The sequence below is a fragment of the Raphanus sativus genome, chromosome 3, assembly GCF_000801105.2.
Source record: "Raphanus sativus cultivar WK10039 chromosome 3, ASM80110v3, whole genome shotgun sequence".
Lineage (NCBI taxonomy): Eukaryota > Viridiplantae > Streptophyta > Magnoliopsida > Brassicales > Brassicaceae > Raphanus > Raphanus sativus.
Window position 1 is genome coordinate 4,420,703 of NC_079513.1, and position 26,326 is coordinate 4,447,028.

The 26,326-nt window shown below is 38.3% G+C and overlaps 2 protein-coding genes, 1 long non-coding RNA gene and 1 pseudogene across 3 annotated transcripts; 1 reads left to right on the forward strand and 3 right to left on the reverse strand.

Moving 5' to 3' along the window:
- Positions 1-12,725: 12,725 nt before the first annotated feature.
- Positions 12,726-14,613, forward strand: LOC108846152 (uncharacterized). Its single transcript, XM_018619374.2, has 5 exons — positions 12,726-13,076; positions 13,169-13,441; positions 13,826-14,083; positions 14,162-14,278; positions 14,366-14,613. The coding sequence occupies exons 1-5, from the start codon at positions 12,852-12,854 to the stop codon at positions 14,504-14,506; spliced, it is 1,014 nt and encodes a 337-aa protein (XP_018474876.1). The 5' UTR covers positions 12,726-12,851; the 3' UTR covers positions 14,507-14,613.
- A 112-nt stretch (positions 14,614-14,725) lies between these two features.
- Positions 14,726-15,547, reverse strand: LOC108845404 (RNA polymerase II C-terminal domain phosphatase-like 5; the record flags this gene model as incomplete). The annotated part of the gene is made up of 1 exon (XM_018618621.2): positions 14,726-15,547. A coding segment is annotated over one exon (822 nt), but the record flags the coding sequence as incomplete, so codon positions are not given.
- Positions 15,548-18,372: 2,825 nt separating this feature from the next.
- Positions 18,373-19,597, reverse strand: LOC130509864 (uncharacterized). The gene is made up of 2 exons (XR_008943812.1): positions 19,414-19,597; positions 18,373-19,290 (listed from the first exon to the last, which is right to left on the reverse strand). It is a non-coding gene; the product is annotated as an uncharacterized LOC130509864 (long non-coding RNA).
- A 1,432-nt stretch (positions 19,598-21,029) lies between these two features.
- Positions 21,030-22,380, reverse strand: LOC108845405 (homeobox protein knotted-1-like 3; annotated as a pseudogene).
- Between the last annotated feature and the right edge of the window lie 3,946 nt (positions 22,381-26,326).

Sequence of the window (26,326 nt, forward strand, 5' to 3'; positions counted from 1 at the left end):
GATGATAATCTTGTTAGAGGATTCCGCCTGTCCGTTTCCTTGCGGGTAGCGAGGAGTCGAAGGGCTTAGGCGGATGTTCCACTTGCCGCAGAATTCTTTGAAGTTTCCGGACATGAACTGAGAGCCATTATCCGTTATGATCTCGTATGGCAAACCATGACGGCAAATGATGTTCTTCCAGACGAAGGTGCGGACTTCCTTGTCCGTTACTTGAGAGAATGCTTCTGCTTCAATCCATTTGGTGAAGTAATCGGTGAGGACCAGGATGAAACGACGTTGTCGTGAGTTCGGCATTGATGTCCATCCCCCACCTCATGAACGGATAAGGGGCAGCAGATGTCCGCAACAGCTCGGTTGGGCTGTGGATGCTCGGAGCGTGACGCTGGCATTTGTCGCACCGACGAGCGTATGCTTCACAGTCAGTGTTCAAAGACGGCCAAAAGAATCCCAAGCTTCGAATCTTAAGGGCGAGTGCTCGGCCTCCTGAATGGTTTCCTCCTGCTCCGTCGTGAGTTTCAGCCATTACTCGGCGCACTTCATCGCCCTGGATGCACTTTAAGAGAACCTTGTTCGCGGTTACTCGGTGAAGTTCGTCGTTCATGATGACGTAGTGGGCGCTGCGTCTCTTCAGGCGTCTCGCTGCCCACTTATCTTTTGGCAGTTCTTCTCGTAGGAGATAATCCAGGAACTCGGCTCGCCAATCGACTGGGGTGTCGTCACGATCGAGCATCTCAGTGTCGGCTTGATCCGGTGTCTCAGTTTCGGTTTGATCGGTGGTGGATCGTCGAGTTGTTGCGAAGATTGGAGCGATGGGAGAGCTTTCGTCGGAGGAGGGATAGATGCTTGGTCGGTCAATCCGATGTATGGGTATCGTCCTTTTGACCTGATCGTGGAGTTTGCTCCCGAGTGCGGCTAATGCATCGGCGCAAACGTTCTCTCCGCGAGGAACCTTGGTGAGTTCAAAGAAATCGAATTCCCTGGCGAGCTCTTGAACCACTCGGAGATACGCATCCATTCTATCATTGCGAGCATCATAGTCGCCGCTAAACTGGCTAGCGACGAGCTGTGAGTCGCAATAAGCACTCAAGCGTTTGGCTTTGACGGCTCGGGCGAGACGAAGACCGGCGATCAACGATTCATACTCCGCCTCGTTGTTAGAGGCCGGGAAGCCGAAGCTGAAAGACTGGCGGATGAGTTCTCCTGTTGGCGATTGAAGCTGGACTCCAGCACCGGATCCTTTACTCGTTGATGATCCGTCGACATGAAGAATCCAATTGGGGCTCGGAACATCAAGGTCTTGTGCAAGATCTGGTGTGAGCTCGACAAGGAAGTCGGCGAGGACTTGAGATTTGGCGGCTGTTCGGCATTTGTACGTAATGTCGAGCTCACTCAGTTCGATTGCCCATTTGGTCAACCGGCCAGCTCTGTTGGGATTTTGCAGCACGGTGCGGAGCGGTTGGTCGGTCAGGACTTCAATAGAGTGTGACTGGAAGTAGGGTCGTAATTTCCTCGCAGAGTCGACGACGGCCAGAGCCAGTTTCTCAAGGGTTGGGTACCTGGTCTCCGGACCGGTCATCCGTCTGCTCGTGTAAAAAATCGGACGCTGCTCGCCACGATCCTCCTTGATTAAGACACGATCCTCCAAAACGTCTCCTACGTCTGGCTTGGCCAAGACGGGAGGAGTCGTCAGGTATTGCTTGAGTTGGACGAACGCGTCCTCGCATTTATCATCCCAGATGAACTTCTTGTTCCCGCGGAGGAGATCATAGAAGGGAAGACACTTGTCGGTAGATCGGGAGATAAAGCGATTAAGGGCGGCGATTCGTCCTGTTAGTCTCTGAACTTCGCGGCAGTTTCTCGGACTGGGGAGATTCAGGACTGCTGAGATCTGCTTCGGGTTAGCCTCTATTCCTCGTTGCGTAACGATGTAACCAAGGAATTCGCCCGAGGAGACGCCAAACGTGCACTTTGCGGGATTCAACTTCATCCCGTACTTGTTTAGGATGGCGAAGCATTCCTTTAAGTGTGCTAAGTGGTCGTCGGCTCGGAGCGATTTGACGAGCATGTCGTCGATATAGACCTCCATTGTCTTCCCAAGCTGCTCGGCAAACATTTGGTTGACGAGCCGTTGGTAGGTTGCTCCGGCATTTTTCAACCCGAATGGCATCACCTTATAACAGTAGGTTCCCCGATCGGTGATGAAAGCAGTTTTCTCCCGGTCGTCCGGGTGCATTAGGATCTGGTTGTAGCCCGAAAAGGCATCCATAAACGTCAACATCTCGTTACCGGCCGTCGATTCGACTAGTCGATCGATGCTAGGCAACGGGTAGCTGTCCTTGGGACATGCTTTGTTGAGGTCGGTAAAATCGACGCAGACGCGCCATTTACCGTTCTTCTTCTTGACGACCACAGGGTTGGCTAGCCATTCCGGGTAACGAACTTCGGTGATTGAACCGGCACCGAGTAGACGCTCGACTTCCTCTGCGACTGCTTTGGATCGCTCTGGTCCCAACTTTCTCCTTTTCTGCCGGATGGGTTTGAAGTTGGGATCAACATTGAGTTCGTGGGTCGTGATAGCTGGATCGATTCCCTTCATGTCAGACATCGTCCAGGCGAACGTGGACAGGTTTTGCTTAAGGAACTCGAGGATCTTCTGCTGCACTTCGTCGGGTAGAAATGCGCCTACTCGGACTGATTTGCTCGGGTCCGACTCGTCGACTGGTACTTCGAGAACCTCTTCCTTTTGCGGGCAGACTTTGCTCGTGGGAGGAGAGACCGAGTTGACAAGTGACTGGGAGCGCTGGATTTTTACCGTGGCGATCAGGAGATCTCGCGCGGCTTGTTGATCACCCTTCAAAGTTTTGATCGATCCGTCCGATCCTGGGAACTTAACACACTGGTGATACGTTGATGCGATTGCTCGCATTGAATGCAGCCATGGGGTGCCGAGTATAACGTGGTAAGGGGCTTTGGAGCCGACCACAGAAAATTTGACCGTCCGAGTGACTCCGCATGCGTGAACCGAGAGACGGATCGTGCCTGCGATCACTTCTGACGAGCCGTTGAACCCTGTCAGGGTCCGAGTAGAAGGCTTGACGTCATTGAGGTCAATTCCCATCTTCACGAAGGTTTCGCGAAAGATGATATCGACCGAGCTCCCGGTATCGATAAGTACTTTTGTGACGTCGTACTTGTCGATGCCGAGCACGACGAGCAAAGGATCGTTGTGAGGGAGGTGCACGCCGAGTGTATCGTCAGACGAAAAGGTAATCGGCTGATCGTCTACTTGCTTCTGGGGCCATCGTTGGGAAGTAGTAGCTTGCCTTCGGTGGTCTTTGACTGCTCTGACTGAATCGCCGCAGGGAGGTGATCCACCCATAATGACGTTTATCCGGGGACGAGTTTGTGCTCGCTTTGCGCGGAGCACATCGCGAAGGTCGTTACTCGTTTCGGCGGTATCCCTTTTCTTGCGGTTAAGGGTTGTCCGCAGGTCGCCGATCTTCGCGTTGAGTTTATCTCGCAAATCGCAGTTCGGCTTGTCGGCGGACTGCCTTTGGGAGGAGTCTTGTGCCGAAGCCAGCGAGCAGCGAAGCTCTTGCGGCGCGATTTGAGTCGATCTTTGGCGGAGATCGGAGGAGACTGGCGTTTCCTCGGTAGTGGATTGAAACTTTTGCTCGAGGAAGGACCGAAGATCCGTAGTGTCGTCTGGGGTCTCCATATCGTCGTCCTCGTCCGACGAGGATCCCGGTTCGTTCTTTCCTTGAGGTTGGACGCGGATTACTTCAATGCGCTGGCGATTGGCGGGCTGATCGTCGTCCGCCGAGTCGTCGTCATCGTCGGTTTCCCGGGCGGCCTTCTCAGCGTCCTTCGATTGTTTGTCGTTTTTACGGTTTTTGCCTTGCGATTTGCGCTGGGCCTTCTTGTCTTTGTTTCTGCTCCAGCTGTTTTCCCCTTTTGGTTTTGGTTTTGGCGGCTGGATCTTGTAGTCTCCGCTTTCGATCGAGGAGAGGAACTGGGCGTAGAGAGATTTGCACTCAGTCGTGTCGTGTCCCTTCACGTCGTGATACTTGCAATGCTTCGTGAGATCGATGGGAGTTCTGGTCGGTCCTGGAGCCGAATCGACTTTAGCCACGACACCAGCACTCGGGGTACTGGGAGACGCATCTGGAGAGTCGGTCTCTCGCTGATAAACATTCCACTTTTTATCGTGCATGACCATGGTTGAGACAGGGGCGTTGTTCTCGTCCACGACGTAGAGGAGACCTCCTTTTTTGCCGCCGTTATCAGCTGGCGCGTGCTGGCGTGGCTCTGGCCGAGCTCCCGCACTTTTGGCTGCAACCGGCTTGGCAGCGTTCTGCTTCCGAATTATTGCCTTGGTATCTTCTTCCATTCGGATGAAATTGTGAGACCGGGCAATAGCATCGGGGAGCGAAGTCGTAGGGTTGGAATACAGGTCCTTACGAAACTTCGAGTTGACGAGGAGAGTGTTCATCAAAGCGTCGATAGCGATGTGATCAGGGACGTCGACTCGGGAAACGATCGTCTTGAACTTTTCCATGTAGTCCTTAAGGCTTTGGTCTTTTGTTTGCGCCATATTCCACAGGCTGGAGGCGGTTGCTGCTCGCTTGGTAAACATGATGTAAGTCTTGAGGAAAACGGCTGATAGGTCTCGGAAACTGCGAATCGAGTTCTCGCTGAGCTGTGAGAACCAGGTTAGCGCTTGTTCGTTGAGTGTTTCGACGAAGAGCTGACAGTATCCTGCGTCCTTCTCTTCGTCGGAAAGGCGAGCTCTGGCCATAGCTATGTTGAAGGCTGTCAGATGCTCGACGGGGTCGCCGCCGGGTTTGTACTCGGGGAGACGGAGCTTTTCTATTTTGCGGAGCTGGACCCTGGTCAGCTCGCTGGCGAAGGGTGAGCGCGAAGTTGAGGCGATGACGCTGTCGATCTGAGGGGCTGCGCTCGTCGCTTGGTGGATCTGCGAGCTCATTTGTTGAAGGCTGAGTTTGAGCTCGGCGATCTCGCGAATCGTCGTCGGATCTGCTGTCGTCGGAGTAGGGTACACGGCAGGAGGTCCGTTAGGGTCGGATTCGTCTACGGCGCGGTCTTCCGCCGGCGTTGGAGGGAAAAGATGCCGGCAGACGGGTTGGGAACGGTTCGTCGGTCCAGCGGGAGCAGTGAGGGCAGCCACGAGGGCGGCGAGCTGCTCATTCGTCGTTTTCTGGACTTCTTCTTGATGCGCGAGACGAGCCATCACGGAGCTCATGAAGTCCGACGAGAGAAGAGGGGGAGGAGGCGGAGGCGTAAGCTCGGTCGCTTCGCCGGAAGAGCCGGGGTTCGAGTCACCAATCGTCATATCAGGCTAAGAAACGTTACTCTGATCGGCCCCACGGTGGGCGCCAATTGTTTGAGGTGAGTTTGGTTAACAGAAAGTAGAAGAACTCAAGAGTGGGATGAACAGAGACGTTTTATTAGAGTCGGAATAACGAGGGTACAAGAGTAAGAAAGCCGGCTAGTCGATGCTCGGTGAGCTCCTAGCCGGAAGTACAAGATAGCGGCGAGATACAAAGAGAATAAAGGAAACCCTAATCTAGCCGCAAGTCTGTCTGTCTATGTGGTGATACCCTTCCTTCTTGTCCTCAACTCCTTATATAGTCTCCTAGGTCGGTTAGTCTCGACCTAATTCGCCTCCCTTTGGTCATGGGCTTTTCGATGTGCAGGCCCAATCGGGATGACTGCTCGGCCCGAGCTGTTTGGTTGCTCGCTTCGGCTGCTCGTCCTCTAGCTAAAGTAGTCACGAGCCGAGTCGGGGTCAGTCGAGGAGCCGACGCCGAGCCGACCGCTCCCTCCTTGATGGTAATGGGCCTCCTGTTCGCTGGGCCTTGTGGGTGGTGACAATCCATCCCCAACAAGAAACTAATTTTTCTACCAGCGCCACCAGCTATCATCTCCCACCATCGGACATGTGTCGCCTCTTTGATTCTATACCTTTAGGTGAGGGAGATTGTTTGATTAGTTTTTGTATAAACTTAAGATTAGTGTGTTAATAATCTCTAGAAGCCTCCAAATTTTCTTTTCTAAATTATGCTGACTAGGTGTTCTTCGTTGCGAGGATCACGACGTCTAGATCAGTTTCATTATCAACTTATGTACAAACTGATTTAGCCATTGTGGCACTTAGAATTATATCTCTTTTATCTTATGAAACTTGAGAGTTCTCTACACATGCGTTCATTTTTATCTAATTTCTTTAACGTGTGTTGCAGATATCATCGCCACATGAAGGTCATCAATGGACAGTCTCTTAGCGAACACCCGTTCTTGGACGGAGTCAGCATTCCCACCTACAACCACGATTACATATTAGCACCAGCCATAACATGTATATGTCATTAACTGTCTCACAATTATAATTGGCTATTTCAGGGGACCTCTGATTAACGTCTACCTTTGAGACCAGGCTGCTCATGAGTTGTACAAAAAGTTCAACGAATGTCTCGCCGGTCCTGCTGTTGTAATAGTAACAGCATCTAACACTAAATGTACTGGAGGTAAGACGTTTTCCATGTTTTAGTCAAGAACATCTTGATTAATTTGCATTATATTTATCAAGCACAGTCTGAAGTCTTTAGAATTGTCTGAATTTGTTCAACTACGTCCAAAGCATAGATAGGTGAGGTTAACATAAAGCTCTTAGTTTAGATTCAGTTAGTTTTCATTACTCAGGGTAACATGAGACAGACAATAGGAAGCTACAATGGTCTTCTTGAAATTTAAATCTATGAAATTGTGGGAGTGTTTTGATTATATTGGAATAGATGGTGATTTGTTTGTTTTTTCTGGTCCAGGCGAACCGGAGATACTAAGCAAAGGAGAGCAAGTGTCAGCTGAAGGAATGTTGTTGGTTTGCCTACTTCCATTGGAAAAATAATTAAAAAGTACGTCTGTAAAATTGGTTAATTAGTTTCTGATTACGCGTGCTTTGGTAAACTAGAATTTAGTGTGGTAATAAGCTTCTCTTACAACTTTTGTTTTAAGAAGTCTCTTGGTTTTGCTAAAAAAAAAAGAAGTCTCTTGGTTTTGCTCAAGTGCTTTATTTCTAAATGTTTCTCTAATCTTCTGGTAATGCTTCTATATTTTGTTCGTTTAGAATCAAATGTAGACGGAGGTAACAAACTAAAGTGCAGATCCTTACTATTGGAGTGATCTTTTCCTCAAGATTTTTGCCTTAAACATGAACCTCAGGTAATTTTTAAAGTCAGGTCGACACATAAAGTATAAATAGTAAGTACATTTAACAACAACATTTTTTCAATTGTAAGTGGCATTGATGTGTCCAAAATGTAGAGATGTCAATGTGACTGGAGTTGAAATGTACATTACAAAACCCTTACCTTATAGTTTCCCTTATTATGTTGGTTACGTGTGCTTTCTCTTTGTAAAAGGTACCGTGGTGAAATATCTGTCAATGACAATGGCGGGAAGGAAACTTTTGTACTCCTTGGTGATACTGGTCCTGAGCTAACAGGGAGGCAGACAACGGAGCTTATTGACAACTACTTTGAGGTTACTCATACTCATCTTATATTTCACCTCCCTAACAATCTAAACTGACTTAATCATGTTTGATATGGCAGGCTAATGGGGACATGTGTGCTAACCATGAGATGCCAACTCCACAATGTCTGGTGGAAGTCTCCAGCTAAAACTTTACAGTTAAGAGACAGACCATAACTGTGACAAGGGTTGTTTTTCCTGTAGTTCTTCCACCATCTGTAGCAGCAGAAAACTAACCTGACGCAATCGATGAAACAGCACATGCTCCTCAAGTAATTCAATTCTGCCGTAGATGGAGCTGAGGCAAGTGCATCTATCTAGGAGACTGGCGTGCAGGAGAAAGCTAAGCGCATAAGTCATAACTAAACCAGCCACAATCACACCAATCCAATCATTGGTTGCTTGATAGGACCATTCTCTATCTCTATCTAAGATTTCTCTTTGTTTTTTTACCTTCCACCTTTTGCTTAGCTTTTTTCCCATACAAACTCTTTTTCATAGGATTTCCTTTTGTTGTTGCCAAAAAGGTTTTCCCTTTTGTTTTTCCCCCAACAACTTTTTGCCTTTTATGTGTAAATACAGACGCTTAAGTTAATATCACATTTACTTCTTCATATTAACATAATTGGTTGTATGATGAAAAAAGACCAAGCCCTAAAACACTTAAATGGTTGCCAAAGTTGGTTAGGAACTGCAACTATGACCACTCCCTAAAGCACTTGAGTTGTCTAGAGAAATGTTCAAACCGTAAGCAAGTTTTTATTTACTTTTAAAAAAAAAAAATTCTGATCATTTTTGACTAAGGAATTGTATATATTAATTTGACAAGAGAACAAAAAACCTGTAATTTCCACCACGGCGGCACTAAATATGTGCTATCATATTAATTTTTTCATAATATTTTCAGTACGACAATCGTATATCTACTCCATACCTTAAAACATATGTAGTTAGCTTAGGTTCGACCCAATGTATTCTTTCTCTTTCCACGCCACCAACACTAGCCCGGATTTGATTGACTACTTTTGAACTCACCTTAAAGTGTTGTTATTGTACTGAATATATATATATATATATATGCCTCTTTGTTACAAAAATATAATATATATGCCTCTTCTTCGGTAGATTAAAGATTAGAGTTGGCCATTACCAATAAGTTATTCCGAAATCAGATTGAACGATAAGAATTGAATCAACTCTACATTCACAGATATAATAATAATTTTTTAAAACTGTTAAAGCCAAATGTTTTTCTTTAATAACAGAAGCAAATCGAGTTGTGGAAAGTAAAAGAGTATTTATTTTATTTTTGCTAAAACAGAGTAAAAGAGTTTAGCGCACCAACAATAACAAAATAAATTTCCTAAGTTAAGATTAACAGATTGAAGGTCAAATGTATTATGTTTAGCACATCACTAGATTACACTCAGTTCTCTTCACAATAGGAATTTTTTTTTGTCATCCTCTTCAGGATAAAATTACGCAATGTGTTATGATTTGTTATAGGCTTGGAACATCTACTAATGTCTCAACAAATTATGAACCAATAAAGCAATATGTTACTAATATAATGTACAAAATTCCTAATGTAAGATTCAAAATTTGTGAAAACAGCGAAACTCTCTCTCCCCGTAAGTCTCTCCTCTCTTGCCCTCTTCTTCAAAGCGCGTGGTTCATCGGCTCTGACGTCCGGCGAGCGCGTGAGCGCCGCGGCCGGCGTCGGAGGCGCCCCTCTGTCCCCTGCTCTTGTTTTCCCTTTGCTACTCTCCGATTCCTCTGTCTCTCTGCCGACATAACGCGGATCTGGGGTTGGGTTTCTTGTCGGCGTCTCCACTGCTCGCGAGGTGGGTGTCTCCGGTGTGGTCTCTGCAACTTTTGGATTCTAGTTGAGGTTGTGAAGGTGGTGGCCTAGGAAGTGGTCGGCTTTTGGGTCATTGGACAGATCTATTTTCTCCTCAGATCTGCTCTGATTTTGTTGTCGTTGACGAGTGAGGCGGAATGTTTCTTTCTTACTGGTGCTGCGTCTGTTGTGCGGCGAATCCGGTGGAGGAAGCATCCTTCAACTGCGGTTTGGTTCTTGGTTCTCTTCGGTGTCGGAGAAGTCAAGCCTCTCTCGCTCTGTTGTTAGGTGAGCTTCGTGGGTCGTTGACCCAATGGCGAGACGAGTCTTGAGGTCCGGTTCGCAGGAGGGTTTGGTTCTGGGCTTCTGCTAAGGCTCGTGTGGCTAGATAAGTAGTGGCTCCAGCGGTCGTCTATGGCCGGATGGTAGGCTGCTTGTCGAGCAACGTCACCTCGTCCTCTCCTCTCGCGGCTCCCTTACAAGTTCATCCGTGTGGAAGCGCCCTGTCTGGATTTTAGCCTCCTTGTTTGGTTTGTTGTACTTCTGCTGGCGACACCGGTTAGAGGGTTTCACATCTGAGTTATGGGTCTTCGGTTCTCGAAGTCCACAAGTGTCGAGCCGGTTCTCGGGAGTCATTGACTGGCTCGGTGTCAACACTTGGTCATGTTCACTTCCCGGTGTGGTGTTCGTGGCTTTCTTTGCAGGTTGTGGAGGAGTTCTTGTTTGGTGGTGGCAGCAAAATCGGCCCGTTTTCTTGCAGGTTGGTTCGGTGGCGGCAGTAGCGGGCACTTGCCCGGTTTGGGACTTGGTTTCGAGCGCTGTGTGTGTTGCGTACGAGCCCGGCTTTAGTGACGTTTACAAAGCCTCTTGTGGTAAGTACCTGAAATCATTCCCTATTAGTCGTCTAACGCTTCATGGACATTGACGGTTATGAGCTTTGTGGAGTCCATCGGTTACCAGCTACTCCTGAGATAACATGGGAATTCCCGGCATCCGTGGCAACACGGAGAACCTCACATTCCTGTGGGTTTTGTCAAGGTTTGAGAACGGCAACTGATTTCCGAAGAATTTCGAAAAACAAGCTAGTGGATTGTGCCGGGTTTAGTGGGCGGGCGAAGCTAGTTTTGTAATAGTTTGACTTTGGAACTTTTGTTCAAAGCAGGTTTGTAACCGAATATGAATTCCCGATTTATCGGATCGAATAAAATTTAAATTTAAAAAAAAAAAAAAAAAAAAAATGTACAAAATTCTTGATATAGAAAGACGAGGGAGAGAGAAAATGGTCACTGACTTTAAATAGTAAAAAATAGGTTAATAACTTGAAACTGACAACTAATTTTTTTTATCTGATTTCAAATAATAATGCAAAATAGACGATAAATAAACAAGACATTTTATCTAACTAACAATACTTTAAGACTTTAGGTATGTTTACTATCATATCTAATTGTTGATATTATGTGTAAAAATTATATACAACGATAAAAATATTATTTTTTTCTAAATTTATAAGACTACATAAGTTTTGTATCAAAGTAATGAAATAATATTTGAAAACCGACGCGTAGCGCCGACAAACCCCTAGTTAATATTATATATTTTTGTTAGCAAAAAAGAATATCAATACCATTAAAAGATGATCATTTCCATATTATACCCTTAACAAAATACTAAAATTTTCCAAATATACCATTACTATTTTAAAGAGAATTAAACATTCATTAATGGCAAAAAACTCATTATGTTTTTAGGCTTATATAACTTACTTTTTGAGTTTGTATAACTAAAATTTATATACTTGACTACAAATCAAATCGGGTTTATGAGTTTAATCTCCATCTAATTATTTTTGTAGTTTCCAAAAAAAAATCAAATTGGGGTTGTAGACGTATAAATCAAATCAAGCTTATTGGATTAGTCCTCATAGTTTATAATATCAGTGGATATTTATGCAGATCTTTTAATGATATTGATATCAATTTCTAAAAAAAAAAAGAATCACACGATTACATACATTTTATATGGTATTGGTATGTATGGTTACCATTAATATTGGTTGTTACCTTGATTTACATGCACTTCTAATTTAGTATCAAGCAAATTTTAAAGCAAGAGAAAATATTTCATTATTAATCAGATTAATGGTAACAGATCGTGGATTAATAACGATTTTTGAGTTTTTACCGGATTATATCAAACTTTTAATTAACGACTTTTTCATATAAAGTATTGGGTCTACCGGTTCAACCACTGATTTGGGTCGAATATGAAATCATCCCTTAAAACTCAAACATTATAATATAATAACTTTTAAACTATTTGTTTTCTAACAAATGAAAAAACAAATCCGCGCTTTCTAAGCACGTGTCAAAATCTAGTTTATCTCTTAATTTTATTGGTCAAGATGTCATCTTGAAGAATTGCATCTAAATTCACTTATACTTGTTATATTAATATAATTAATATTAATATGCATGTTCATGCAATTTAATCAAAAAAAAATTATCTTAGTAAAGCATAAAAGGTATCAAAAGCAAATTCTATAAACTTGAAAGTAAATAGTTTTTGACCAAATAATTAATATTTTAGAAAATAATAAACTGAAAATAAATTATATAAATTAGTAAAATATCAAAATATCAAAATTCTAACACTATTAGTTATGAGACTATGGAGATATGCTTTCCGGATTTCAAGATTGTTCATATTTCATGCGCGTAAAATCAGATTCGATATTTTTTACCTAGAACTGCAAGGTCTTTCCATAGAAATCTTTATTTTATTAGTTTTTCTATTCTATCTGGTTATCGGAATCACCTTAAGTCTGATTAATAGAATAGTCGTCCGTTGTAAAAAAAATGTTAGTTATAGAATCCTATTATATTTGGTATGTGATGTCAGATTATATGGATTTCAAACCAAAAACACATGAAATAATTATTATTATTACTATTAAAAGAATTATAAAAATTAAACCAAATATGCACAAAAGTTTTGAATATTTAATAAACACATCAACGTTCACTTTACTATAATTTTTATTATCCGAGTTAGAATCAAACAGTATAGGATTTATTTTGGCTATATTTTTTTGATTACACAAAAACCAAATTGATATGTATTGTTGCAACCCAGAAAATCAATATAAGAAAAGAACAGTTAAACTTTGTTGCTAAAAAAAAAGAACAGTTAAACTTTTTATAAAAAGAAATTAAAAAACATTCGTCTTTCAAAAAATAAAAATTAAAGAAAAGATTGCGTTAAGGAGCTAAAAATCTGAGCAATAAAAACTTGCCACGAGGCATAGACGCATTGCCTTTAATTGAAAAGTTGTAACGGCTACTTCATTTTGAATTCACCCCATCACGTCTCTGCAAAATCTCTCTCTGTGTTGCTTTCTTGTCAAACCCCTCAAATCTCTTCTTCTTAATTCGTTTCTTGTTCTTGAAAAGCGACCATGAGTAGCAGCGATTCGGATACGAGGGCGAGAATGAATCTGTCGCAAGAAGTCGACGACTACATCAAAGACACCATTGACCACTCCTTAGGGCTTCCCATCTCAATCGAATCTCTCCAAAAGAAGCTTCTTGCGTCTGAAGAATCACATCTCCGCCTCCGAGATCAATACCTACTTCTCCTTTCCAGATTAAAGGAGAAAGACCAAGTACTAGACCGAGTTAGGGTTAGTAACTCTCGTTCTTTGGTTTCTTTATTTTTTTCCTGGGATTTTGAAATCTGATCTTGTTTTTTTTTTGTTGTTTCTCTCAATTTTAGTCGGAAGCGAGTTTAAACGCACAGGCGTTGAAGAAGTTCGTGGAGGAGAACCAGAAACTGGCGGAGGAGTGCGGGAACTTGTTGAGCCAGTGTAAGAAATGGGAAAGAGAGTGCTTGCTTTACCATCAAGATCGTGATGCCTTGATGGAGTTCGGAAACGAAGCGGATGAGAGGGCGAGGGAAGCGGAATCTAGGGTTCGTCAATTGGAAGAGGAAGTTGCAAGAATGTCTGAGGAACTGCGACTTCGTAAACCACAAATTGGGAGTGAGCAAGTAAGAACTTTTCCTTCAATACAAGTAAATTAGTTTGCTTCAAAATAAAAGATTGTTCTTAAACTTGTAGGTATGATCTGAGACACTATGCTAGTCCACATTAATAAGTTTCTAGCTTAATATTATTTGGTTCTGATATTGGATTGTACTTATGCACTATTGCTAGCTGTTTTTTTTAAGCTGTAAGTGGATGAAAGAAGTTGTAAGATGTTGGCTTGTCTTTGATTATTGAGAGATTCTTGATTTTATCTACCTGCAATCCTCTTGAGGGTTCATGTTACGGATGAAATGTGGTACCAGCTAGAAAGATCTGTTAGTGTCAAAACTATCTTTGTGTTCTTCATCAACATATCTTATGTATTTTCATTTTTTTCCCCTCAAAAGGTTGATAACAACTGCACAGCACTAGAAGAAGATTTACTTGATTCAGTTTTGGGATCACTCATAAGCAAAGATGAAAATATAGTAGGGCGTCTCTTCTTAGAGGCAAACATTCAAGACCAGTCTTGCCAAGCCTTGTTGAGCAAATGGGACCAGTTAAAACCTTCAACGCAAAAGGTTCTGTCTTTAGTCTCAGTGGCAAAGAAATTTGAGAAAGAAAGGGAATGCATCATCCAGAATCTCGCTAAAGCTGAGCAAGAGGTAATATAATAATAAACCACTTTTTATTGTCTTCTGTTTCTGAAATCCTTCCACCTTAACTTACAAACTTATAAACAGGCCGAACTTGTGAGCAAGCAGAACCGAAAGCTGGACAAAGAAAATCGTAAGCTGTTAAGGCAGCAGCAAAGCCCTCTTGGTTCTGCTGAGAAAAGCCACAAAAGCGCATCTGCTAAGGTAAGAAAAAATGAAAAGCATGATCTATGGTTTTTTCTTAGGCATGATTTCTATTTAATCTAACTCAGAGATGGTTTTATGTTACAGTCAAACAAGAGAAAGTGTCCAAAGATGATGAGCAGTCCAATCGAGAAGATGCTTGAGTTTAGCGGCAGTCCAGAAATTAGCAGGAAGCCTCTATCACCTGTGTGGGATAACTCAGCAGATTCTAGGATGAACAAGAAGTGATGACAAACATGTCTCTGTATTATCAATGTATAACTGAAGAACTAATGGCTTGTAAACTAACACAATGCTTGTTTTGTTTGTCATCTGATCTGCTTGAAAGTTGTGCATTTGTTTGTATTTGAGAAACTGCAAACAAAAATAGCAGTTTCTTAAAAAAAAACAATATTAGTATTCTAAATAAAAAAAGAATCTTAGTATTATCGACAGTGAAAGTGAAAGTCAAAAGCAACACTGTGTACAAGGTTCACGTATCAAAAGCCTCAAGTCGTTAGAATCCACTTCTTGGAATCTTCTGTGAGCTTTCTGAAGGAGTTTCAGAACATTAAACAATGCTCCATTCCTTCCACTCTCGTCTATCTTCCTCTCTGCGTAAGATTCTCCCACACTGCATACACCCTCTCTGAAATAACTGTACCCTTCGATCTTCAACAAGTTCCTCTTGTGTTGCGGCCAAACCCTACTCGTATCATCAACAATAACCACTCTTCGTTTATCAGCAGAGAGGAGATCAAGTGTCTTCATACGAGGGCTTTTCTCTCTGGTTATAACTCTATCTCCGAAGTAGACTTTATCAGGATCAATCAAACTCAATACACGCTGCGCGTAACTGTGAGTGCCCATCGTGTAAACGTACATGTAGAAAATCTTGTTGGCTTCTTGTAGAAACTCGTGGAGGAAAGGTCGTAGCTTTATGAGATGCTCGTTGTTGGGATTGTCTTTTTCGAACCTCCACAGATCAACCCTTGATTCAGCTTCCTCGATCAGATACCGTTCTCTCTTAGAAAGCTCTGAAACGTAGATAGTGTGGAGAAGAGTGTGATCCAAGTCAAGCACTAGGTGGAGTTTCTTCTTCTTTTCTTCGTTCAGACAGGAGGAGGGTTTGTTTCTTCGCTCGGTTTTGTCGAATAAACTAAAGAATTGCTTTATGAACGAACGACATAGCTTCTTCTGTGGCTTAATTGGTGGCGACAACAAGAACAATAAACCTAATTTGATCTCGTTTGCTTGTTCCACCAAAAACAATAAACCTAATTTTGATCGGAATCAACAACGAGTGAATAATCGGTAATAACGAGTCTGATGTCGTTTGCTTGTTTGTATATATAATAGAGAGGGAGAGATTGGAGCTTTGGAGCTGAGTAAAGAGGAAAGGAAATTACAAAGTGATTTTCCTTTTCTGTAAACACTACGTGCGTGTTAACGCCTAATTAATAATTATAATTAATTGAATATTATATCCTCTAGATTTCTATATTATTATACTAGGGTAAACCCGCCCTACGGGCGGGCGGACGATTAAAATTGATGGTACGAATTTATTTTAAATTTTATTTTAATTCAAATAAATTAAGCTTCATAATTGTTTTATAACAATTTTATCTATGTATTTTATCCTTCATTTTATAAATTATAAGTTTTCTAGTTATAATAAAAATTTCAAAATATAATTGTTTAGTTTCTCTCAATATTTATTTTAGTTTAACTATACCAATAAGTCAAAAGATATTTGAATTTACAATTAGAGTAAGTAGAGTAAAATTATTTTCTCTTAGTTATATATTTGTTTCATGTGTTAAGTTATTTTTTTCTTTCCACATTTTCTTTTAAAACTAATGATTTATGCAATATAACAAAATAAATTATGATTTTTACTGCCTTTAAAACCTATTTTTGTTGCTGTTAGTTGAATAAAATATAAAATGGATCCTAAAACTTATTTCATACATATTACAAAATAAATTTTGAAGTTTTGCTTCTTAACTAAATAAAGTAAATAAAAATATTATCTAAATAGACATATATTACTTTTGAAAAAAATTGTAGTTTTAATCATAAATAATATTTTTATATTTATTTTAAAATATTTTAGGGCTAAAATTCTTAATTTCGTATTGGACCCAAAATATTTCAGGACCGACACTGCATTTATTATAACTTAAAATATTTTAGGACAGATAAATAAATAATATGAAACTATCGTTACTATTTATATGTCTACATGTTTATTAGAATCTTACATATTGTTAATATATGAAAAATGAAGTTACCCATTACTTTGATTATAACTTTTGAAATAAATATTACTGACTAACTTATAAAATATAATTCTTACAAAAAAAATATTATACATAATTAGATTATTGTATATTGATTATATTTCATTATTGAATAAAACTATTTCTTGTAAATTAATGTCTACTAATTTGCAATGACCTTCAGAAAATTGTAACTTTTTAGGAGATTCCCAAGTTGAAAATTTTGTCTAACCAAAGAACATAAAAAAACAAAAACCAACTGCTTAAAACCTTTGTCGCCAAACCAGTTTTCCACGCATTAGCTATTGTGGTGGTGAAAATTTTTCATTTAGTATTGAGAACAAAGTAGAGATACAATGTGATCTAACATGTTATTGCAAAATGTGGCACGCTATGGAATCCGCTGTATCACCTTCTTCATCCCAGTCTCTCCATTCCTTTTGTTAAATCAATTTTAAGAAATTTAGAAAACCAGCACAACAAACCTGGATATATTGTTGCATACTTTAACCTTCTCCATTATGAAGATATTTGTTACTAAATTCATGTATAGAGTGGGACTTGGAGTAGTAAATAAGGCCTCGATTGGTACAGCTGATGAAGAAGCAGTAGCAGTATGCTGTAGAAACAGGATGCTGCAGAAGCTATATGCTCTTATCAAAACTTTTAATAAAATGATTGGTAGAGCAGTATACAATTTTAATTTTTTTATAAGAGTTAGTATATATATATTTATTTTAAAACTATATATATTAAATTATAATTATTATTAATAATATATTTGTTATTAAAAATAATGAATATCAATTAATAACATAAATTAAATTAAATTTTAATGTGAAATATTATATTTAAAAAAATATAATTTAAAAAATATAAATTTATTTTTGGATATAAAATAATTTTGAATATTATTAAATAAATTCAATAAAATAAAATTTTATTTTTTGGATATAAATAATTTGAATATTATTAAACAAAATAAATAGCTTATCATTATATATATCTTTTTATTTTATATATTAATATATAAAATATATATAATTTATTTATTTTATTTACTAATTTCAAATTATGTTTATATCGAAAATTTTATTTTACAAAATATAATTTACAATTAAAATATCTATTTTTAAAAATAATATTTTGCATTTAAAATATAATATAATTTATATAATTAAATTATATTTTAAATGTGAAATACTATTTAAAAATATTTATATTATAAATTTATTTTATAAATCAAAATTTCATTTTCTGGATATAAAAATAATTTTATGATATTATTAAATCAAATAAATGAACTAATTATATTTATTTCTTAAATTTATAAATTGTAAATGTAAATGCTCTTCCAAAAGCTTCATATAAGAGCATTTGCCAGAGAGCATTTGGAGAGCATTAGCATTTTGTAAATGCTTTTCTAAATGTTTTTCTAACAAATGTTGATTGGATAATGTGGAGCATAATGCTAATGCTCTACCAATCAAGACCTAAGAGAAACTATAATAGAATAGAGAGTCGCAAGAATCATATTGATCAATGTTCCATTGATCTCTAGATTCAGATGGTCACTTTATTTAACATAAAAGAACACTTACCCTTCCAACAATCTAAAACTGAATATTTAGTTTTATTTCACTTGTTCACTGTCTCTTGTTGATAAAACAATTCTACATAGCACATGACTGTTCATCCGCTAGACTCCAGTCACTCTATACATTGATTTGCTACTCTTGGTTATGGTGTGTATTTATTGAGCTTTGCTTTGATGTTTAAGCATTCAAGAACATTGAGAGGAAATACTGTAAATTGCAGGGCCAACCAAAAGAAATTAAAAACCAAACCAATAAACAACTCCAACCACTTTACAATGTACCAAGAATGGTGTGGATGGTTCCAACAACTAAATCTAGTACAATGATACTCTCACTCTCTCGCTGACCTTGATACCAAGTGAAGACATTTACAATATTACATTCATAGAAAAACTAAAACAACAAAACAAAAAATCTTATAATTTAGTACTATTCAATAGCAGGAAGAATAAGTAAATACAATCATACCTTTAACACCTCAAGGCTAAGCACAAATTTGAAAAAGATACACAGATCGAAACATTTCTTGCTTTTGAAGATCTTCAAAGACTTGGCTTTGTACTCTCCTAAATCATTTATTTCCACCGTGGCAAACCCCTCTAAGGCCTCGGCGGCTGCTTTCCTCGCCGCTCAAATCTTCAAGAAGCTAACTAAATAATCCATCAGAGCTCCCGTAGCTCCTCCATCACCAATCACACTTCCGTTCATAACCATTCCCACCGAACTCGCCTTAAAAGCTTTACACTTCACCAACTTCTCCAGCTTAGGAAGAAACACCTGTCTTAACCGAACTGGATCCTCCGTAACATCAGTCGCCTCCACATGACACAACGCTTCTCTGTTCTGCGTATTAACCTCATGCTATGTCAAAAGTGTGTCCGTCAACAGCTTCGTGAATACAGAAACAAAAGAAAGCCTCGTCGTCCGGGAAGAGATCGCCCACACAGCTGCGACGCAGACTCATCGGATAAATGATTCCGGATCACGGAGGCGTCGTGTAATGAAAGCGAGGGCATGTCCACGACCATACTCTAACAGCTTCTCTCTACGTTTCTGGTCTTCCAAATTCTCAGCTGAAGAACTGGCTAGGAGGAGATAAGATTTCTTCGCTATTCATCCTCAAATCAGTAAGAAGAACATCACCATGATACTGCAAATAAGTTATGAAGGATTATCAGCACCATCAGGCATCACCTTTGGAATCCTGTAATCCATGAAACCGCAGCTATCATTCTACAAATTTACTGAGGAGAAAAAAAGGTTTTAAATTTACTTCAGCACTTCAATCGTAAAAGCAAAACCCAACAACAGACTCGAGGCAAGTAAGGATACGGTGAGTGATGCAACAGTTTCAGTAATGAGATGGAGCGCAAACGTCATTGCCTCTGGCCGCACGAAGAGGATAGTCAATCTTCGTGTTTTTTCCTAAGCTGTATTAGGGTTAGAGAGATGTCGCCTTCTTTCTTTTCTGGGCTGGCCACAGCGAAGCCCAAGATGTCATCGAGTAATTGATACGGTGTGTTTTAAGAGACTTGGACACGTGTCAGTACGTGGTTAAACGAATTGTTGCGCTGGCATTCTACGTGTCAGCAGGAGAGAAAGAATCTTTCTTTATAGTAATAGACTAGGGCCGACCCGCCCTACGGGCGGGATTATATATTTCAATTTGTTATTTTTGTCTATTTTATGTTTTTGTTTACTATTTTATTTATACCTTATTTGATGTTTTATAATGTATTTTCTTATACTTATTATATTTTTATAATCTTATTAACAAAATATTGTTATATTGTTGTTTATGATATACATTTCTATTAAAAAAAATTGTTTGTTCGTTTGGTTTGCATTTAGAATATTTGTAAATCAATTGGTCTTCTCTACATGGTGTATAAGTATAGTGAGTATTCGCAATTTAGTATTTTGTAGTTTGTCAACTTAAACGAAATTTAGTATTTTGTAGTATATCAACTTAAACGAACTAAGGTGGAAACATCAAACTGGTTCTGAAATAAGATATGTACCTATCAATCCAATTTTTTTTTAAAGATGAAACTCTTTCAAACCAGATAAATGTAGTCTCGATTGGAAAGTTGTCCCAGCTAATCTAATCAAAGTGACTTGTGCATTACAAAGCTATGGAAATGCTATTAATTGTAGATTATTGCCAAATTTCTAAATATGAATTCTCTGATAAGGTTACATCCATATGATTTATGTTTTTTAATCTTGATATAATTTAAAGGTTCTAATCGGTTTTTTGTTGTTTTTAGATGGATTAGCAAGGCAGATTGGAGTTTCTCAAGTGGTGGGATCCAAAATGATAGAGAAAGAGAGTTTAAAAGTAATACTCGCGCAAAATGGATTTATATATGATTTCAATAAGTTGGCTAAAATGGTCAAATACTGTAACAAAGCTAACTGTGTGAACTCAGTAAATTAGCCAACCCACAAACAAAGACACAAAGAATGCAAGCTGATGTGTTGGTGAGAGTTTAAATAATTTTCTTATGGCTTATTTGGGGCTAAACCCAAAGTTTTCCATATATTCTAGTTTAATTTAAATTATCTAACAATTATATTTGAGTAAAACAATTTAACTTGACAAAAAAAGAACAACTTAGCAAAACGTGAATACTTTTGTATTATTTGTTGTCATAGTATATTTATAATTATTACATTTTTTTTTGTTTTTAGTATCAGAAAATTTAGAAGACTGTGAGCAAGTTGAAAAAAATATTAGGATTCAAATTCCATCTGAGTTTTTTTCTTCTCTTATGTTCTGCTTTAAAGTTGGTGTTCAATTGTCTACCACTTTTGGTTATCTTCTCATTTTGTATTATATGACTGCCATTTTTCTTGTAAAATTTCTAGTATTCAATAGTAAGCCTATTTTCAAAAAATAATTTGTATAAAATTATTAAACTTCAGTTACAATAGAAAAAAACGTTTTGTGGACAAAACAGAAGTATAATAAACAATCCATATGAACTTGATCACTTTATGATAATTCCAATGACTTTGTTAATGAAGAAGAATAAGCATGGATGGTGAAGATGACATTGATCGCCCGTGTTGCTGATGCGTTGCCTCTAGCTGAGTTTCCGGATTCAAACAGTGGAGGAAGATGGTTTGCTGTGCCAGTTCCCCTTTCTCCGATTGAACCAATTGTTTATCAGCTTTAGGTGCAAACCTGTCTCCTACACCAACCTAGCCTTATCTTCCTCCTGCAAATCAAATATTTGCAATGCTCACTCTTATTACTTGAAAATTTCATTAAATGGAAGAAAACTGATGAGAGAGAGAGAGAGAGAGAGAGAGAGAGAGAGAGAGAGAGAGAGAGAGAGAGAGAGAGAGAGAGAGAGAGAGAGAGAGAGCTGACAGTAGGATAAGACCATTTGGAATGCGATTGCCACCAAGCTTTGAGAACAGAGATGGTGTCTCCTGGTAACTTCCCAGCTCTTCTCTTCCCCAGTGTCTCCTCTCTTATGTCTAGCTACTATCTTCTCCTTGTAACCCTTTTTCACACCAAACAAACAAACAAAGCTTCTACATTTGTTAGAAGATCATTCATGTAAAACCAAATAGACTTCAAGTATTTGGTCTTAGTCTTATAGTAGTTGATTAGTTGTGCGCATATTACCTGTATGAGCCCATGTTTGAGTTCTTGTCTAACACGTACCATCAAGGATCTCTCGCTCTCGGTAGGAATCCAAGGACCAAAACCCAAAACGTCTGAACCCCCATCAAACATATTAGCATCGCTTCTGCTCGCATTCCTTCACCCGGAAACACTCCTATCTCACCAACAACAACACACATGGCTTAACAACCAGACAATAATCATTAAAAAAAAAGAACTTGTCTTTTACTATTGACTAACCGGTTAAGCTTTGAAGAGACTGCTCAATATCCCAACAGGCCATCACAGCTTCCATTGCATGAACACGAACATGTTGTTGAAGTTGCTCTTTGAAAGAGATAGAAGCAGCACATAATGCGCCTGTGTTTTAAAACGTATCAAAACAACATGTCTCCTACAAAAACAAATAAAAAAAGATCGCAACTCTTACAGACTCACCATGTGTGAGAGCCTATCGACCTCCCATGTGAGAGCTTGAACTGTAGGAAATGCTTTTGATATATATCTCTTCACACTCTTCGTTTCTTGTTCCATGGCTATCCATCTTGATCTGCCCATCACTTGGTTCATCAGCTCTCCGTCGCTTGTTGCTTGCTCCATCGCTCTCCGCCGCTTGATCCGTTTGTTCGTCGGCTTGCTCCGTCGCTCTCGGCCGCCTGCTCCGTTTGTTCGTCCGCTTGCTCCGTCAGTATGAGAGAAAGCGATAATGAGATGAAATCAAAAAAGAGATCTGCGTACACATATTTATACAGATATCAATCCAGATCAATCGAATGTCACGTAGTGGAATTAAGAGGATTAAAGACGAATATACTCATACTGTTACAGAATGAATATGGATCGGCACCTCCGCCGCCGAGGAGGAACGAAGAACACGAAGGTGTTTCGTATCAACATGTAGTAGGGTTTCACGTTGCTTACGCGGTCTCTGGGCCGAAAATCACTTCGCGAAGCAGGGCCCAATAGATGTAATCCAACACTCCGCGTTTCATTTATTGGACACGTGTCCGCACGGAATTAAACGACTTTGTGACCTGTCATCCTACGTGGCACGCCCAGGAGGGAGGAAACTGTGTTTTATATAAATAGATTCACTAGGCGCAAATCTATTTTTATTTTTAAAGTACTATTTAAATATAAAAGTTATTTTTTTATAAAATAAAATATTTTTTTTTAAAATATAGTATCCACTATTTAATTTAGTCATATATCAACATTTCAAAAACACAATTTTCAAAAAAAAAAGAGAATAAATAATTCATATAAGACTAATGTTTAAAATTAAACTTTTATTGTGCTGTTACATTTTTAAATAAACAAACAAAAAACAAGTGTGTAAAATATGAATAGTAAAATTTCATCAAAACAGATTTCACTAAATATAAAATTTTCAAACTAATATTATATAAAAAATGAAAATAATATAAAACATACTGTATGTCTTGTGCTTTTATTATTACCACAGAAAAGCATGCATAAAATCACACAAAAATAAATAATTGTTTATTTTATAGACAATTTAATATTATAATTTTAACAGATTTGGGTTATCTTATTTTAATCTCAAATTAACATCTAAAACACACATAAAATCTGTTAGGATTTAGATATAAATATTTTCTTAATCTTTTACTTAGATATTAATCTTATTCACATTTATTCCAAAGTTAATATAAGGGAAATTTTACCTTTACATTTTCTTTAGTACTACTATTCAATTTTATCACTAATCAAAGAACATTTTCATAAATACCACATTTTTTAATATGTAAAAGACTAATCTAACTTTACTTTATATTCAAATTTACTAGAGAACTCGTCAACGCCTTCAAATCTCGTCGGATTATCAACGGAGAGAATTTGATAAATTGTCTAATTTGAGAGTTCTATAAATAGTGGGAGAAAGACATGAGGTTAAGTTTGGTTATTTAGGGATACGATGATACTTTACATATTAAAATTTAAATAAAGTTGATTAAGATATAAATAAAATGTCGCACTCCCATTAATATATTAATATGTGCTAGGATAATTTGTTAATTTATTAATTAAGTGGCTCAATTATAATTCTTATATAGTAGATTTTTAGGTTGTTTTGGGTTATTAATTAGTTGTTCTGTTAATTAGAACATCTCCACTGCAATTCTATTTTGTCCTCCATAATTTTCTTTGAAATTAAAAATTTTATAGAGGCATATCATTGAAGAAAAATTTATTTTATAGCAGGATTACTGTATTTTTTTCAAAAGTATATGAAGAAAAAGAATAGAATTGCATTGGACATGGTTTTAATATAGGAGATGGTCAAAAATACCACTTTTTGTACCACATTTCATTTATACCTTAACCAATTTTACCATTAAAAATTTAATGAGAAAAATATCATTATATCCCTAACTAATTAAACCTAAAACTACTTTTTTCTCCTACGATTTCTTAAATCTCAGATCCAAATTTAACGTGATCAAATCCGGTGCTGAAAAGCGTCGGCGTTGACGAGTTCTCTGGCCAGATCCGACAATGCTGACAATCTCAAACAAACAAGACAGATCTCTGTGACGAATCTAACAAAGGTGACCGGAAAATATATGGTGATCACCATCTCTTTGTTTAATTTTAGCATGATTTCTCAATTAAATCAGTTTCTGGGACTTTTAAATCTCAAATTTATAAAACCTTATAAATATTTATCTATGAAGAACATAGTGATTTTGTATTATCGTTTTGAGTATTAACTAAAAAAGTTTAGTATGTGTAATATATATGAGGTGGAAGGTTATTGTTTTGGTAGTGTAACACTCTATTTTGCTATTTTATGAGATTCGTGTCTTTTATGTCTTATTTTGCGTAAAATATCTGAAGAAAATAGAGAATGGATTTGTTGAACTACATAAGCATATTTCTTCTTGTCTTACACATGTTCGTCGTTGGCTTTTAACATTAAATGTGTTATAAGAGTTCATACTTTACCCTGCTCCAAAATCATCTCACTGAACTCTTCAGGTAAGGACTCTAGCAACTCTGAAATGTATCTCATGTATTTGAAAAAACCAATAAATCAATGGGCCAAAGATAAATGGTTTATAAATCTGTCTCAGTTTGTGCTCGGCGTGGAGACCTGGGTGGGGATTGGACATCCTTTGATGTCTGCTTGGACATTTGGGCAGTCTAATATCCTTCTTTTTTTGCAGAACTTGAATATCTTAAAGCTTGATGTTGTTGTTACTACAGCTTGACCTTTTCTAGGAATGTTGCTGCTTGTTGTTTCTGGTGATCTATTCCCTGCATGTTGGTTTGCTAGGGTTTGTAGGCTTGGGTCAGGTTTGCTGACCTACTTCTCTCTTTATCCACGATGCTTAGTGAGCTAAAGAAATTATCATCAACCAATACTCCGGCGATGTCACAGAAGTATCAATAACCGAAGCGATAAGGTGAACGCCACGTTCAAGTGATTAACATCAAGGATTGAGAACGGAAATTGATATACCAAGGATTAAGGAGTAGTTTAGCAAAACGCATCAGTATATGGTAGTTGAACGAAGCTAAATTTACAATATTTGAATTATTGTGATTTTGTTCAAATCAAATTTGTACTCGACATTGAAATTTCTACCTTTTTGGGTTGATTAATAGAAAAATATATTATTAAAAGAAGGAACAACAACGCTATATTGGTTATTGGGATCACATCCTATTGGATCCAGCATTTTTCTTTGAAATTGAACGGTTTCGGCTAATCTCTTTTGCCTTTTTATCTTTTTATTTGGTTTATTTCAGGCAAGCAGAAAATAGAGTATGACGAAGAAAAAAATATACAGTACTTTTCGATTTCTGTTATAAAAATGATGATGTCTTCGTCTACCTTCTATAGGAACCCATTTTCATGCAACTCACAAAAACGTTTTGTTACAACACCGCTTTACCTAAGCTGGGTCAATATAGTACCAGTAGGAGCCACATGGCTGAGCCAATAGAATCCTAGAAAAAGCTTACAAGTATTCTTACAGCTGTCTCCATGTGGCACCTGCTCTATCTTGGTGACCAAACCCAAGACTTTTCTAATCCACTTTTACAATTTTAACTTTTAAAACGCAATTAAACATGGGTCAATTAGGGGAATTGACAACTTTTAAGTTTGAATTAGGAAAATAGGTCACCCCAAGTTTATATTAGGCAATTGGGCAACCTAGTAGAGAGAGAATAAATTTATGACATTTTTAACCTTTTTGCCTATTAAACTTGGCAAGCTGGAAAAGTAATTTCGTGGGACCCAAAATCCACTTTGCCTATAAAAAATAATTTTTTTCCCACTAACTTTTAACAACTAACTTTTGTGTACCCCATAAACATTCTTTATTTATTAAACTTTTGGATCATATTTAATATTTAAAAATCATATATAAGCAACTCTTTTAATATAATACATATTTTTTCATATATAAAATCAACATAAATCTATACGAATTAATATAAAATCGATGTAAACTCTAAAATTTATGAAAGTTACCCAATAAATTATACATTTTGACTCATAAAAGAAACTTTC